The following is a 17761-nucleotide window of genomic DNA, read 5'->3' as shown; positions in this document are numbered from 1 at the left end:
AAAAGAGAGTTTATTACAGAGAAATGTCTCTTTCCAAAATAAAAGCTATACTATATGCTTCTTCTGGGCTATATTCTCAGCAGCATATTAAATATATCAGGTCCCCATGAGGAGAATCATGTGCTAACAGCTGTCTAAATGACTCGGCTAAAGTTAGTAGCATGCTTGTTGTTTTTGTCTTTGCACTAGGATGATGTCGGCGTAAATGTGCAGTCATATTCGTTGTGTTCCCACTAGTGCTTTCAGGTTAATCTCGTTGAAATGACCTTAACGCCACAACACGGCAAATCTCCGTTAACGAGCTACCCCTGATCGCCGTGCATGGGGCTAGACGGCCAACACGTTAACGAGCTAACTGCGCTAACACACTAGTTCCCACCCATGTAATTAAGCATTGCGTGGCACATCCAACATACTGTTTTACTTTAGTCCATGACGTGCTTACCTTCAGGGTCATACGTCATATGAAAACCAAAATAATTCCAAACGCCAGATCTGAATGAGGGTGGGGGAGGTTCAATTTGCCATGTTGCAAGGAGAGCTTAACTTCTGTCTCGCTAGCTTGCCCTGTGCTCTTCCTTCTGATGATGCTGTCGAACGCAGATTCACTGAGCGCTCAACACAGACAGCATCGTCAGAAGGAAAGTTGATAAAATAAATTACAAATTTTGTATTGTTCATACATATGCGTACCGAACCAAAAACACTGTATCGAACAGTTCAATATCGATACGAATATCGTTGCACCCCTACTAGTTATATCAGGGCCGTGCAGAGAAGTTTAAAGGGGCGGGTGCTCAAAGTTAAAAAGGGGCACATTGAACCAGGCTGAATAACAACAACACACATTCATCAAGAATCTAATATGGGAAGGGCAGGGCTGTGTTTATCTGAGACTCTAGACATTAAAAAGTCCATAGGAGAGATGGTAGCTGATTAAACAAGTGTCATGAGATAATAACAAAATGCAAAGATTGGTGACAGCGCTTGGAACCATAAGGCAACAAAAAACTGTGAGAAAGAAATTAGGCTCTGCCTGTGAATCACTCTTTGCTTCTCTTCTTCCTTCCATCATTTCATATATCACTCTCCACTTGCTGTCTATGTGAGAACAAGGCACAACTTGCTATTGCAATAAACTATAATCTAATTATCCACACCTAACAACTCCAGCACTTAATCTATAATAAAATGATGAGAGAAAAATGTTATAGCACTGCCTTTAGTAGCCTCACACAGCTCCTACTGTTTCCTCCTCATGTCCTTACCAGCCATGTCTAGACAATGTTATATCATGAGTAATAATTTTAAAAAAAAATCCATATACATAAAACACACACATGCACGCACACACAGTGACGTTTTAGACCTTCTTCAGAATACTGTATATACTATGGGCATCACTGTGCTGATCCAGAATCCTTACATTATTATTTATTACTAGAGCTACAATAATAAAGCAATGAGGAGGGGGAAGTAATAAATATGAAATAATGTATTTATGATGATTCCATTTGTTTCACTATCCACTCTGTGCAGGAGCAAAGCTTATTACATTTTTAAACTGTAGAGATACAATAATGTTACTGCTGTAAAATCCAAATTTTGTCTTATTTAAAATATAAATCTAATATAATCTGCTTCTTAAAGTATGTTCTTTAAAATACAGCGTGTGTTTTTTTAATATATTATAATTATAATAATTATTATGTGGACATGTATATTAGATCGTTTTTTAGTGAAATATAATCCCTCCAGAAAGGCAGGAAAAGCCCGGAAACTTACTTTAAAACTAAATATGTTCCCTAAAACGGTGACAGAGCTACAGACCTATGACAGCCTTACACAGGTAGCCAGCAGCTATGACCAGCACTACATGTGCAGTTAATAAAAGGACAGGTAATGTTTGTCACGCTGTTGCACACACAGCACGCTCGTTTGTTTCAGTTCGTCAAATTGTCACAAGACAACTTACCAACGTGTACGTAATAAGCCAATACTCCTGTGTGCTATACACTACAGTGTACGCTGTACAGCTACTTACTGGTTTTGTTGCATCAGTCTGTGTCTCTGAGTTAACTTGTGTTTCTCCTACAGCTCCGGACCGCAACAAATGCGCGTGCTCTTTGTGAGCTCGTTCCCGGCTCGTAACCAGCGCGTTCTGCCGTCAAGGGCGATCATTGGTTAAATGTGATCATGTGACTGATGCAAGCCAGATCCTTTTATTTAGCAAAACTGTGATTAATAGTTAAATATTATTGTTGAGGGGCACAGACAGGACTCCGCACGCACACACACATAAAAATAAATAATAATTTTTTTTTAAAAAGTTGCCTCAACAAAAGGGCACTTTGGGCACCCATCAGGAAAGGGGTGGGTGCTCAAGCCCCTCTAGCCCCCCCCCCCCCCCCCCCCCCCCTCTGCACGTGCCTGAGTTATATATTATTTTACTTAATGATCTACTGACACCACTGACTATGCAGGACAACCCCACGTCTGGAGCCAGTGCACATGTGCAGTTCAATTCCCGGGCAGGTTCTGAAGATGGCCGAGCTGTCGAGGACAAAGTTACTAATGTGACGCTAATGTGGTTAATCAAGATCTTCATAACTATGTGGAGCACAGTGCACACACCCCTGCATGTTCTATAAGCCAATAGGAGGACGTTCTGTTTTTGGCACACAAAAGTTTCTCAGGTTTTGATTACAAAACAAGCAACAGGCCAAAAATATTTATAGATTTAGACACAATAATAGATTCCTCCCAAATCTCAGGAACTCTGAAACTCAGGCATTAATAATTAATAATATTTTCCAAAGCTTATCATTTGGACATATACAAATTACCCTCTTGGGATTATGAGGTCCTCACAAAAATGAATATTCGCTGTCACAGTCTGTAAATTTATCCAAGTCACAGCAAGCATTTTGAAATAAGTCCTAATCAGTCCAAGAAAAACAGTCTTGAAGGGTCTGGATGGACTCGCTGACCACACCAGAACCAGCACTGAGGTTTAGTTCTCTTTAAGACAGATTTCATGACGGGAACCAAATAAAACACATTTCAGTCAAACATGCCACAGAGAGCTCCACAGAAAGATTTATTAGGTTCCTTGATGGAGCCATAACAAACGTCAGCGAGCGACCTCCCAACTGTACATTGATTAAAATGACAAAATAAACTGGGAGCGTCTGGTGTGACGTTACTGTGGTCTGAGTGGCAACTTCCACATTCGCCCTCAGTTGAACATGGGAGGCGGATCGAAGTTCAATCTCAGCCGTGATTCCCTCACCACCACTTTATCACCAGCTCTCATTATTTTAAAGACAGAGACCCTCACACTGGGCTTCACTAGTTACTGCTGGGTCTCTGTTATACAGAAGGCCCATGCTACATTAAGGAAAAAATAATGTCCTTAATTTCAACATTAAAGGTGAAAATGAAGAACTGTGGAGATTTGCTGTTTCAGGACAAAGTGCCACAGTTGCTGTACTCTCTGAGTCAGTGAAACTTCAGCAGTGGTGTTAGCTAAAAAAGGGAAATGATTCCTGTTACACATCCATGTGTTATATAAACACAGTGTGGTGAAAAGTATAAAGATGCTGAAAGGATGGTGCAGAAAGCTGAAAAACACAAATCTGGAAGATTTGTACAAAATCAAATGTCTTGTAATGGACGGATGCGAGGTTATCGATGGTTCCACCTTCATACAATAAAGAGGATGGATGCTGCAAAACTGGATGATGAAATATTGGTTCAGCACTTTGTTTGAAAGCGCTTTAGAAATAAAGTTATTATCATAAGACGGTGGATCACTTTGTTTCACTAACTCATCTAAACAAAGCGTTTTGTAGAGGGGACAGCAAACCTGGCAGTTTGTCTTGAAACATCAAATCTCCACATTTCAACTTTTTTCTCCAAATACAATTTTGACTTTAACCTCGACTTTATCTTAAAATGATCGGGAATATTTTTCTTACCGTGGTCCTAAAACTCGGCCTTACTCCGTTTCCATCGAAGCAATAAGGTCAGCTTTCTTGTGCTCCACGGTAAACCTGTTCACCGTGGAGAAATCACGCTGAAGAACTCGGCAAGTAAGGCCCCTGTGAGCTCCACATCTCCAGCGTCGGGTCCCAAAAGAATAAAAGTGACTCTCGACTATACTGGCGAACCTGAAGATCTCCACAGAGCTCTCACTAAGTGGCAAGTCAGCATCCAGGTGAGGAGGATGGCTGTGAAACCAAAACGAGCCAGAATGACTCAACAATCCACTTTAAGAAAAACAAACACACAAATCACTCTGGCCCACTCACTGCTGCTACACGTCACCAACCACCAGGGATGATGATGATGATGCTGGCATCAAGTAATCAAAGCTCAGCTTCTCGTCTGGTGATGATTTCTGATCATTTCTATGATGATCGTACCAAATAATGCAGATACGACGTGATCACGCCCAACACTCTGCCAACGGGCACAGACTGACCTCTTCCTGCTGTGAGTCGTCCCTGTCAGAGCCTCGTCCTTGTGACTTGGTGATGCTGTGGTGTGTTCGTGACCTCACACGCTGTTTGTGGGACTTTTGTTATAAAGGGGCGGAGTCACGAGTGGTGACGGTTTAAAAATAATGACCTGCAGTGACCTCTGACTCTAATTTTGGATGTATGCTGGCACACTGCTGTCCATCTCAGCTCTTTAGTACAGAGGAAAGAAAAACTAAAGAACTGGAGCACATATGCTGATGGTGATGATGTCACAGATAATGTGATTGTTCACACGTTCAATAATTAGTTGGAAAAATTAAGAAAGTGCAATCAGAGCCCAGATAAAGACAATAACATCAGACAGAAAGAGCAGTGATCAGAAGCACAAACAGAGGCTGCTTTGGACCATCTTCACTGTTTCACACAGTTTCACTTTACTACAAACACGTTCTTTGTAAAGTCTCACTTCAGTCTTCTCTCCTAAGGAGCAATGCTAACAGACCAACAGCAGCACAGACATGAGCAACAGTCTCATTACTGTCTGCTGCACCGTGTTAACACGACCAAGCGGAAACAGCACACAGATAAAACATGTCAGACTGCAAACTCAGCGTAAGACTAAAAACCGACGACGTGGTGAAAAGCTCACAGTTACACACCCACATACATGTGACGGTGCACTCTCCTACCAAGGTCTCTGCCAGAATAATACAAATGTAGTGTTCTGATAAAAAACAAAACATTTTTAAAAGCATGAAAACAACAAGAAGAATTTATTACTGTGTGACTGAGTAACTAAACTATCACTAATTGATAATATTAATGATCACATCTGGACTCACCGAGCCTTTCTGAAGTTCCTCACAGCTGCAATCAGTCGACGTTGTCCCTCTGCTGTTGTGTTGTACTTCTGCAGGTCCAACTCATCCAGAACCTCCTCTGACATCTGCAGCATGAAGGCCAGAGCTAAGCAGTGGATCTCAGAGAGTTCCTTCTCTGATTTGTTCTCTGACTTCAGGAACTCTTGGATCTCCTGATGTACTGAGAGGTCGTTCATCTCCATCAGACAGTGGAAGATGTTGATGCTTCTGTCAGGAGAGGATTTTGTCTTCCTTTCTTTGAGATTCTTGATGACTCTCTGGATGGTTTCTGGACTGTTCTCTGTCTGACCCAGCAGACCTCCTAAGAGTCTCTGGTTGGACTCCAGACAGAGGCCATGAAGGAAGCGAACAAACAGGTCCAGACGACCATTTTTACTCCTGAAGGATTTTGTTAGTGTTTGCATCAAAAAATCATCCAGAGATGACTCTCTGTATTTTTTTCCCAGGAAGTTCTTCAGCACCTCTGACTTCCTGTTGGTGAAACAGTGGAACATGTAGACTGCAGCCAGAAACTCCTGGATGCTCAGATGAACAAAGCAGTAGACTGGTTTCTGGAAGATCACACACTCTCTTTTGAAGATCTCTGTACAAACTCCTGAGTACACCGAGGCCTCTGTCACATCCAGACCACACTGCTCCAGGTCTTCTTGGTAGAACATGATGTTTCCTTTCTCCAGATGTTCAAACGCCAGCCTCCCCAGCTTCAGAAGAACTTCCCTGTCAGCCTCCGTCAGCTCCTGTGGACTCGTCTCATGTCCCTCGTGGTACTTGTTCTTCTTCCTCTTTGTCTGAACCAGCAGGAAGTGTGAGTACATGTCAGTCAGGGTCTTGGGCAGCTCTCCTCTCTGCTCTGTAGTCAACATGTGCTCCAGAACTGTAGCAGTGATCCAGCAGAAGACTGGGATTCTACACATGATGTGGAGGCTCCTGGATGTCTTCATGTGGGAGATGATTCTGCTGGACAGCTCTTCATCACTGAATCTCCTCCTGAAGTACTCCTCCTTCTGGGCGTCAGTGAAGCCTCGTACTTCTGTTAGCCTGTCAACACATGTAGGAGGGATCTGATTGGCTGCTGCAGGTCGGGAAGTTATCCAGACGAGAGCCGAGGGAAGCAGATTCCCCTGGATGAGGTTTGTCAGCAGCTGGCTGACTGATGACTTCTGTGTGACATCAGACAGCAGCTTCCTGTTGGTGAAATCCAATGAAAGTCTGCTTTCATCCAGGCCGTCAAAGATGAACAAAAGCTGAGAGACAGCCAGCTTCTCTGCTGTGACCTTCTGTAGTGTTGGATGGAAAACATGGAGCAGCTCCAGAAGACTGTACTGCTCCTCTCTGATCAGGTTCAGCTCCCTGAATGAAAGCAGAACCACCACACTGACATGTTGGTTCTCCAAGCCCTCTGCCCAGTCCAGAGTGAACTTCTGCACTGAGAAGGTTTTTCCAACACCAGCCACGCCGTTGGTCAGAACCACTCTGATGGCTCTCTGTTGGTCAGGTAAGGCTTTAAAGATGTCCTGGCACCTGATTGGAGTGTCATGGAGGGCGTCCATCTTGGAAGCTGTCTCCAGCTGCCTCACCTCATGTTGGCTATGAACCTCTTCACTCTGTCCCTCTGTGATGTAGAGCTCAGTGTAGATCCTGTTGAGGAGGGTTCTACTTCCTGTTTCATCACTTCCTTCAGTCACACGTTCACATCTCCTCCTCAGACTGATCTTATGTTCATCTAAAACCTCCTGCAGACCAACATCTGCTGAAAGAAAGAAAAACAGAAAGAAAACTCTTCAATGTCTGAACAACAACAAGAAGTCCAGTTTTCAGAAATGAGTCCATCAGCAGACAGATGTTCAGTCTTACTTTGTACACAGCTGCTCTGACTGGCTGTCTGCAGTCCAGCTCTGCTTCTGGATCTTTCTCCACACTGGGGACAGGACCAGTCTCCTGATGAAGCAGACTGGTCCCAGTATGAGGAGATGCACTGTCTGCAGAACCAGTGTCCACAGCTGGTAGAGACTGGATCCTTCAGGACGTCCTGACACAAAGCACAGCAGGACAGCTGCTCCTCCTCACAGACACCACTCCTCTTCCTCTTCCTCCCTCTGTGAACACATTTCTTTATCACTAAAATCATTGACTGTCAGTGACAAACATCCAGATTTGATGACACTGTGCAGAAGCTCTGATGGTCACAGAGAAAAGTCAAAGTGGAGAAACTTGTGTTTGAGTTCAGAATCCAAGTTTCCTTTGCTGTTCCTGCCTGTCTTATTAAACACAGAGTGATCAGCCTACAAACTCCACAGTAAAAGCCTTCATCACAGAGCTGATTATGTCCTTCACTGGATGTACTGGAAGTTTGGGATCCATCACTTTCAACTGACCTTTGACCTCCTCTAAAAACTGTGGTGGAGCAGCGGTGTCACATTCAGAGCTTTCAGCTTTATTTTGAAAGAGTTCAGTCATCAGGAAGTGAACTTCTGGGTTCTGATTTCCTTTCTATTCTTTTACAGAAGTGAAGAAGAAGAACTAAAAGCTTTGAAATGATCTGAGTGATATTTTTGAACATTGCCACCAAATTGAGTTCAGCCTCCAGCAGTAACTTTGTTTCATGATGCCTCCCTGATGATGTGATGTTTGATTACAAACCTGTTTATGTGTTAGACATTAATCACATGAACACAGGCAGAAAAAAGAAGCCAATGAAACAAATGACAGAAACGTGTTCATTCACTGCCATGATCCATATTTGATATGTACAGATGTTTGTAAAGAACACGTGTGCAGCGCTTTGTTCTGAGTATCTGCTGTCAGCACACAGTGCAGCAATAACTACAACCACACGTTTCTGTAGATCCTGAACATCAGCCTGGAGGAATCTGACCTCAGGTCTGCACACAGAGGAGCTTCACCTCTGGGATGATGCTGGCTTCAGCTCCTTCTACAATCAGGCAGAAGCTTCTGCACCATCAGGACACAAACAGAGAGGAGTTTCTATCCTCAGACCATCCAAGTCCTAAATCAGAACATGCTCCCCTCATAGCATCACCATCAGGGTTTAAACAGGACCTTACATCATGTTCTTGTCTCACTGTCATATTTCAGATCATACCTGATTCATTATGACGTCACACGCTGCTACACTGATCCTGCTGCTTCATTACTGCTGATATTACTCTGCTCACTCTGTTCAGTTACTCTGTTTACATCACTTTGCTCATTTGCTTTGTTCTGCTTGCACTGCTCTGTCAGTACATGCTGTGCTAATGTGGCACAAAGCACTTTAACATTACATCTGCACAATGTTTCATTATTTCATTTAATGATTGTTTCTAATGTTTTGTCCAGTCACAGGAGCAGCTCAGCACATTTCACTGTGTTGTACGTGTATGACGATGCCTGTGACAAATAAACAGCCTCGGACTCTTCAATCTTCTGCATTTCTTTGGAGATCAGCTCAGTGGCCTGTTGAGACCATCTTTCTATTTCTGATGACTCAGTTCAGATTATTATCCTGATACTTTCTCCATGTTACACACAGTGTAACGTCACCATGTTACACACAGAGCTGTTCTGTTCCTCGTCACTAAATTCAAAGCTTATGTTGGTCATATCTGTTCTGGGCTGTCAGAGACAGTAAAATGATTCTCACAGACTGATGCTACAGATTTCTTTCACAGACTCGTTTCCAACAGTCTTATAAACAGTGATGTCACCGTCTCCTCCTGCTGACACACACCTTCACACAGCTCCTCCCACCAGCTGAACTAACTGACTTTCACAGCACTGAATTTTAACTCTGGCTTTAATCATCTTATATTTTCTCCTCTTATCAATAATCCATCTGTGGAAACTGCAGAGGGGAAACAACCTCACAGGTTATCAGACCTGTTAACACCTGTTTCTGTCACAGCCTCACAATTCTGTTTGATTCATGTATAGACACAAATTTGTTCTTATTAAAATAAAATCAACTGAAAAGCAAATTACCTTTTTAAATATTAAAAGCAGATTTTATATTAGATAATTTCTAAGAAAACTAATAACCAAGTCCGATATCCTTCTCTCACTCGGTCATCTTTGTCTAGTTTAAGTTTTAGATCATCCATCCATTTGCTTCCACTTGTCCTTTTCAGGATCACGGGGTCATAGGGCGAGAGGCATTGTCGACCCTGGACAGGTCGCCAGTCTGTCGCAGGGCTAACACACAGAGACAGACAACCATTCATACTCACAATTTAGATTGACCAATTAACCTATCCCCACTAACTGTAATAACAAAGTGGTCAACAACTTCAAGCACCTATAAATGAGTCAGCAGATCTCTTACATGGTCAGCTGGGGTCTATGACTGAAGAACATTGTTGGTGCAGGTTCATTACTGAAGTTTAGAGGATGTTCTTTGGACCAGTCACTCCTCACAGACACACAGCTGGATACTGGAGACTGTGACCTCTGACCTCTGCAAACAGAAAAAACATTTCTTTTCATATGTGGACACATAGAGCTGTGTGTCATCAGCATAGCAGTGAAAATGTATGCTATGGCTTCTGATGATACTGCCTGAGGGAAGAATGTATAATGTAAACAGAATTGGTCCTAGCACTGAACCCTGTGGAACACCATAATTGACCTGAGTGTGTGAAGATGAATTCCTAGAGTATTTAAAAGTAGAATGGGAGGGAGAGCCTTCAGTTTTCAGGCCCCTCTTCTGTGGAACCAGCTTCCAGTTTGGATTCGGGAGACAGACACTATCTCTACTTTCAAGATTAGGCTTCAAACTTTCCTTTTTGCTAAAGCATATAGTTAGGGCTGGACCAGGTGACCCTGAATCCTCCGTTCATTTAAGGAGACTACTCTGTAGGAGCTCACATACAGTTTGTTGTTGTCATGACAACAACTCCAATGTAAAGTGCATACACAAAATAAACTAACACATGTTAAAAAACAAAGTTTTACTTTGAGGGTGAACAGCCTGGGTCTGTTTCATTGCATGTTTTGGTCCAAACTGACAGATGAAGGGTAAAGTAGATGCATTTGCATCAGCAGGAAAATACACCCAGAACGAGCATCATCATACACAGACCACTGTTAGGAATAAACTATGATGTCAGTGGTAGAATTACAGTTAGCAGATCTCTTACATGGTCAGCTGGCGTCCATGACTGAAGAACATTGTTGCTGCAGGTTCATCACTGAAGTTTAGAGGATGTTCTTTGGACCAGTCACTCCTCACAGACACACAGCTGGATACTGGAGACTGTGACCTCTGACCTCTGCAAACACACACATCAATCAGAGATAGATTCTCTGGTTAAAATCTTTTAAGCAGCTGTAAACACAGAAACTAAATGATGTCATAGTTTCTGTCAGTGACAGTAATCTGAGATTAGATTACAAACAGCTGCAGAGATGTTCACAGGAAAACAAGGATATGATTTTGTGTCATTCTGTCTGTAAACATGATAACTGACAGTTAGTACAGACAGGACCATTTGAGATTTTAAAATCTTGTGTCACATTTGACCTCTGACCTGTGATTCAAGGTTGATTAAATTCAATTTTATTTATACAGCGCTAATTCACAACAACAGTTGACTCAAGGCGCTTTATATTGAAAGGTAGACCCTACAATAATACATGCAGAGAAAATCTAACAATCATATGACCCCGATGATCGAGCACTTTGGCGACAGATATCTTGCAGTACTAATATATTGCAAGCTTAATCATTTTAGCAACACGGTCTACGTGGGCCGTGTCCACCGACGGCCGGGTAGGTGAGAAGGGTCTGGCTGCAGCCACTGGGGAGCGCCATATTGGGACCTCCACAGTAACTACTTTGCTTACACTGATTATGTTGGCACTTTGTTAGCGTTACAACAACGGTCAGACCCCCGAGGTATCTAAACTTTAGTAAGGAATGTGTACTTTTAACACCTCTGGTTAGCATTTAGTGGTCAGTTTCAAAAGTATTTGATTTTTGCTTGTTATTGAACTGCTTTTCACTATCTGTAACATCAATGCACATTGTTCCATTTACTGCATATTGCACTTTGTTCATGTCTTTCATTCCACCTGCATCAACACTAGGGGTGGGTTTTTATAATCGATTCATCGATTAAAATCGATTCTGGCTTGGATAACGTAAAATCAATTCATTAAAATCCTGAATCGATTTTTTTAATATAAATTTATTTTGCCCGAAATGCCAGAATCTCTGGTGACATCTCACAAAATTTCAAGAACCACCAAACAGTTAAGACAGTAAATGAGAGCAGGTACAGGGATTCTGCACATAGACTTAAACACACAGCGCGTCCCGCGGATCAGAATCAGTTAGATGTCGCCTTTCTCACGGTCGGGGCTGAAAGCCGACAGCTCGCTGATTCTGATCTGTCGGCGGGTCCGCGCTTTGTGTTCACGCCCTTTATGCGCTGATTCTAAAGCTGTTAGTTTGATGTCTCTCCAAACAATATTGACCGAACCAGCAGCAAAAGAAGATCCAAACGCTTCACATAAACATCATCATGAATTCACTCTGACTTTTACTGTTTTGCGTCGACCACGATGCACAGCTCTCTCTCCCTCTCTCTCTCTCCCTCTCTCTCTCTCTCTCTCCCTCTCTCTGTACTTCAAGAACAGTTTCCCTTTCTGCATTATTCGCTTGCTTGTTACGCACAAGTCTACTGTTGCTTACAGCGCTGTCGGCCGCTGTTTTTTTCCCTTTTACATTCTTCCGAAAAGAAAACCTCATTTCTGCTGTTCAATACTGAACAAATGTAAACTTTTTAAAATTATTCAAAATGCAAAACGCTTAACCGTGTCTCTAATAAAACCGGTATAACGTCAGAGGTAATGTTCATATGTTGATTAATGGTTTTCTTTCGTTTTTGATGTACTGCAGAATATCTTTATAAAATCCCAGGCCAGGAAAACCTTCATGTTTTTCTGTGTTTTATCTTCAGCTACTTTGACACAAAGGCATCTGCTGTGACGCTCACACCTGTGATAAAGTCTTGCGTGTGTCAGCTTCCTTTTGATTGATACAAAAATATGTAAAGGTACTGATCTGAATTATATTTCTGACTGTCAAAATTTCCCAGATTTAAATCGAATCGAATCGAATTAAATCGAATCGTGGATCGAATCGATTCGGGACCTTGTGAATCGGAATTGAATCGATTCTAGAAATCAGTGACAATTGTAACCCATATCAACTACTCCCTGTCACATGACCCACGTCAGCTGATTTGAGGCCCCTCTTCTGATTGGCTCCTTCCACGTCGCGGCAACTCTGAAAACCGGCTGTGGAGGGATACTTCCGGGTTCAACTCCTGCTGTGGCTGTGAGCTTATGGCATTTAGAACGGTGTTGGAAAACAAAGCGTTTTCTCCCCTCAATTCATCTATAAACTCATTTCACCTCAGCGGTAAGTGTCCTTAATATCTTTCACCCTTTGGTTGTCAGTAACCAGCCGATCGTTTTCGCGATTAAAAAATGACTTTGTGCGGCGGCGTTCCCACCGCGAGCAGAACTCCGGTTCAGAAACCGCTGTTTTTGAACACTTTTATTTACTTAAGCATTTTTATGGGCTTACTTTGAAACAAAGTGCGATCGAATGATTATTGTTATGTGTTGCCTTGAATTCGGCTATGCTGTCTGTTAGACAGTTGTTTTTCTTTATTGTTGTTTTTGTATTGTTTGTAGCGAACGCTACTGGAATGTATAGATTAAGCTACGTAGCCAAGATGATTAATAATTTTTGTACATTGATTGATGATGATGATTTGCATTGTTACATAGACTTGCAGAAAAATATATTTGTTTACCCGTAAACTGAATCGAACTTGATGTGCTAATGGACATTTTTCTGACCTACAGGTCAGGTTTTTTTTCCCCCCCTTTGAATTGATCTTGTTCATATTGAAGTGGCGAGCCGGTAGGACCATTCTCTGTTTTCCCCTCTTTTCCCCCACTTAGCCGTCTTTGGATTACGGACATATTTCCCCATTGTATGAAGCTGGACCCTAAGGAGGAATACCTTGAAAGTGAACTTTAAAAAGAAAAGGACCAAAAAGGACTCTTAGCAAAAGGACTCTTGCACAGAAAAATCACAGCATTGATTTATTATTTAATTGTGGGCGTTTATGTTGTGTGTTGTATTAATTATTTTGTTCCATTTCCCCTGTCCCCCATTTATTCAATATATTTTTGGTACAAGATATTGCAGTCTTTGGTCTCATCATTCACACCATCTAGGCTCCATAAAGAACTATTTCTTCTGCGCGTCAGTCAGTAAATTCATCCATTGAAATAAACTAGTCCTTAAATAACTTTGCGTTACACGATACCCAGCCCTAATCAACACTGTAAAGTTTGTCACAAAGAGGTTTATATATTTAGAAATACTAATATTCTCTATTCCATTCTGTTCTGCTTTTTTATTGCCCAGATGTTAGTTAGCATTTGTTAAATTGTCTATGTCAATATATACGTATGTCACAAATAAAAGTGTCTTGTAAATTATGTTTTTGTAAAGAATTTTCTCCCAAATCTCTTACATGCTAACTGTAACGTGTTATTTCTGCTAAAACCTGAACTTAAATGTGTATATGGTGTTTATCTGTTTCTCTCTGTTTTAGATGCACATATCAATTTGGAGTTCTGCCTCCAAGCCAGAATTGCAGGAAAGCACCACGTGTTGGCTGTTTCACTGCCCTCTGTGCCCCACTCTCAGCCCTACTGTCAGGGCAAAGATCGAGGAGCAGATAAATGGACACATTAAAAATGCTTTGCCTTCAAAGGTATGTTGGTATTAAATATACCTCATAGTTAAAGTTATAAATATGCACCTCTTTTCAGCACCTCTGCAGTCTCTTTGTTGACCTAAAAGTTGCTTTTCACATTGTACAGTTCAGTTCATTCATCAGCAAGAGAAAAAAGTGTTTTCATGAAATTTTTTTTTTCCTGTTCACCATATTTCCTGACCGCTCTTGTGGTCCACACCATTTTGCTTTCATTATTGAGCATGGCTTGGATACTTTTGTTAATATGTACAATCTGATTGTTAGATAAACTGATTGCATTCTATACAACTACATTTAAATTACATGTTGTTGTTTTTTTCTCTCTTCCAGACAAAATGATATGCCGGTGCACTTTCACTGCCTTGTCTGTAACATGACAGTCATACAGCGTCATGTCAGCATTCAGCATTCAGGACTGCTCCCCGCTGCACTCTCCAAAGAGCCCCGCCTCCCTCTCGATGTTTTGTCTCCAGCATCTGAATCTTCAGTAGAACATTCATGTGCTCCTCCCTCTGTGCTGAATGAAACTGTGGCTTGTGGAAAGTCCATGAAAATAAAACGCCCTCACTGTGGTCTTAGTCTTCTTACAAAAAAACCTTCAAGGCTCAGCATTGTTTATACTTGTAACTTCAAAATAAAAAGCTTACAGATGCTATTAACATTAATGTATTACCCTGTAATCAATAATATTTTATACATTTTATGCATTAACCTTCTGGGCTCTATCCTGGCTATTTGTGGCCACTTCACTTCTTTTTTTGGACCATTTTTGCTGTGTTAATGCAAATTGAATGAAAAGGTCTAGATTTATTTTCAGCTTTTGGCCACTTGAAACCCATTATGACATTTTTAAATTCCTTGTTATTGACAGTGCTAAATCATGCAATTTAGGTAAAATTGCTTTCATTCTAAACTCAACACATAAAAATTATGGTTGTTTTCTTTTCTTTTTTACCAAATTACATCATTTACCCATTTTTGGCCAAACAAACAATTTCATGTAATATTCTTAGTTTCAAATAGGGGCATCTGATGGCTTACTACACTGCAGTGGACCAAAAGAATGACACAGGTTTGATCTAAAGGATCTAATAGTTGTGTTTGTGCATGACATTGCAACACAAATATGTATTTGAAAGATAGACTGGAATAAATTATGACACATCAAATATTACACAGACTGCAGTGAATTTCTGTTGATACAGACTATTGAGCTTTGAGTTTCCCAGTCAAAATTATCAGCCAAAATATTAACTCTCAAAAAAAATCAAAGCTGCAGCACACACAGCAACAAACACTGTTAGTAAATGTGTTCTGGAGTTTATGCAGGTGCAGAAAGTGCTGCTGCTGTAAGTCAGCCTAACAGCTTCCAGATCACTTATGTTTCTGGAAAGATGGTAAGAAGGGCATCGCTGCTCATTTCTACAATCTCCCAGATCTTGGAATACAATGCCTTTGTCCCATGAAAACCACTACACAGTACGAGGAGTCCACTAAAACCTACAAATGAAGAGAGATCATTTGTAATATTCTGGATATTTATGATTGAGCTGTTTGTATATATTAGAGCCATTTCTTATATTCTGTAACACTGTCATATATATTGTATTATGTCATTAGTTCAGTCAGTTATTGTTACTGTGTTAGAGTAACTGCAAACACATACTTTCATTAAGGATTAATAAAGTATCTGATTCTGATTAAATACACTGAAGTTACTGTAGGAAAAAAAACTAAATCAGCTGATTTTAAACTAAAGGGTTGGAGCTGCTCTCAGATTTGGTTCTTTTTTTAAATCAACACGACCATAAGGAATAATTTATGATGTCACTGGTAGAATACATGTATATAAACAACCTTTAAACTCTGAGTCAGCAGATCTCTTACATGGTCAGCTGAGCTCCACGATTGAAGAACATTGTTGCTGCAGGTCCATGACTGTAAGGTGGAGGTGTTTGTGTAACCCCGTCACTCCTCACAGACACACAGCTGGATGCTGCAGATGCTGCTCCGTCCTCTTCCTCCATCTTCTTGATGTCAGGGTGGAGTTAGTCTGAGAGGTAAACACACACACTCAGAGGTGCTGTTGTACTGGAAGCACTGTGGCTCAAGGGGTTGGGAAGCGTATCTGTAACCGGAAGGTCGCCGGTTCGATCCCCGGGATCTCTGTCCTGGTCGTTGTGTCCTTGGGCAAGACACTTTACCCTACCGCCTACTGGTGTTAGCCAGAGGGGCCGATGGCGCGATATGGCAGCCTCGCTTCTGTCAGTCTCCCCCAGGGCAGCTGTGGCTACAACCGTAGCTGCCTCCACCAGTGTGTGAATGCGAGAGTGAATGAATAGTGGCATTGTAAAGCGCTTTGGGTGCCATGAAAAGCGCTATATAAATCCAATCCATTATTATTATTACCTTTATTGATTTATTTTGGAATAAATTAAATATAAAGGTGCCAAAAACTGCCTGCAGCTTCTGCTCTGTGACAGGAAACTACTGTCAGGCTCAAAATGACTTCAGATTATTCATCACAGAGTGTTTATAGATCACAGGACACGTTACAGTTTCACTGTTGATGTTTTAGTTTAAAAAATGACGTGAGAAGGTCTTACTGTGAATCTGCGCGCTCATTGGCTAATAATAACTTGAGACTGACAGGTGGTTATCCAATCAGCGTGCGGCCTCACACGGACATAAAACTCTTTAAAGTTTGTTTCTGAAGGGATTTTCAGATCAGACCTGATGTTTCTGCCTACAGCCTGTTTACCGATATAATCAATATCAGACATCAGAGCAACAGAAACCTCGGTGATCAGGACGCCGGGACTGAGAACAGGAAGTGGCTCAAACGTCGCACTTTCGTAAAGTCAGCCTGAACTCCACTCACAGAGTTTCTGTCGCCATTTTCGTTTTAAAAGACGTCGTGATAAGGGCGGGTCTTACTGTGAACCTGCGCGCTCATTGGCTAATAACTTGAGATGGACAAGTCGCTATCCAATGAGCGCGCGGCTTCTCCCAACATAAAGTAGTTTCCTTTGAAAAACCAAAGTCTGATTATTTTTGCCTCCACTGACGGAGCCTGTTGTTCCCGCCACAGAGACACAGTAATGTCAGAGCGGTGTTAACACTCAGCTGCCTCAGCACAGCTCTCACTCTCCTCCTGCTCTCTCAGCTAAACTCACTTCCTCTCTACTTACAGGAAACCAGCGCTCAGAGGAGCCGACCGGCCTCACGTTTCACCCACAGACACGAACAGCGTGGAATTATTTTATGTCATAAGAAGAAACATATTCATGTTAACACTCACCTGCCTCAGCTCCACCTTCCTCCTCCTGCTGCTCTGAACGGAGGATCAACACTTTCACTTTCACTGCTCCTCCCTAAACACAGAGGATGCTGGGACTTGTAGTTTTTACCTTGTGTGATATTTATGGCTGTGACACTAAATCACAGCATGTAAACTTCCTGCAAATATGTCACAGGCGATAAAAGTTTCACATTAAAGGTGAAGTTATTTTTCTGTCTCATGTTCAATAAACAGTGAGCTGGGAAAACTGAAGAACAGACTTCAGACGTTCCCTGCAGAGTTTCTGCTGCTCGG

General features: G+C 41.7%; 1 protein-coding gene across 1 annotated transcript in view; it reads right to left on the bottom strand.

Annotated features, from left to right (window-relative positions):
- The window catches only part of LOC146608842 (NACHT, LRR and PYD domains-containing protein 12-like), a 29731-nt gene extending 12200 nt beyond the window's left edge, over positions 1-17531 (bottom strand). Inside the window, exons 1-4 of the mRNA XM_085348883.1 lie at positions 17468-17531; positions 16086-16219; positions 7220-7298; positions 5327-7115 (exon numbers count right to left, since the gene is read on the bottom strand). Coding sequence (XP_085205009.1) covers positions 5327-7115; positions 7220-7298; positions 16086-16193 — 1976 coding nt within the window. The 5' untranslated portion in view covers positions 16194-16219; positions 17468-17531. The remainder of the gene's footprint in view (positions 1-5326; positions 7116-7219; positions 7299-16085; positions 16220-17467) is intronic.
- Positions 17532-17761: the final 230 nt, after the last annotated feature.

The sequence above is a fragment of the Diplotaxodon limnothrissa genome, linkage group LG23 (genome assembly GCF_057381915.1).
Source record: "Diplotaxodon limnothrissa isolate DT_005_m linkage group LG23, D_limnothrissa_male_GT1.1, whole genome shotgun sequence".
In the NCBI taxonomy this organism is placed as follows: Eukaryota; Metazoa; Chordata; class Actinopteri; order Cichliformes; family Cichlidae; genus Diplotaxodon; species Diplotaxodon limnothrissa.
The sequence above is the reverse complement of the archived record's forward strand: the minus strand, read 5'-3'. Positions and strand labels throughout refer to the sequence as shown.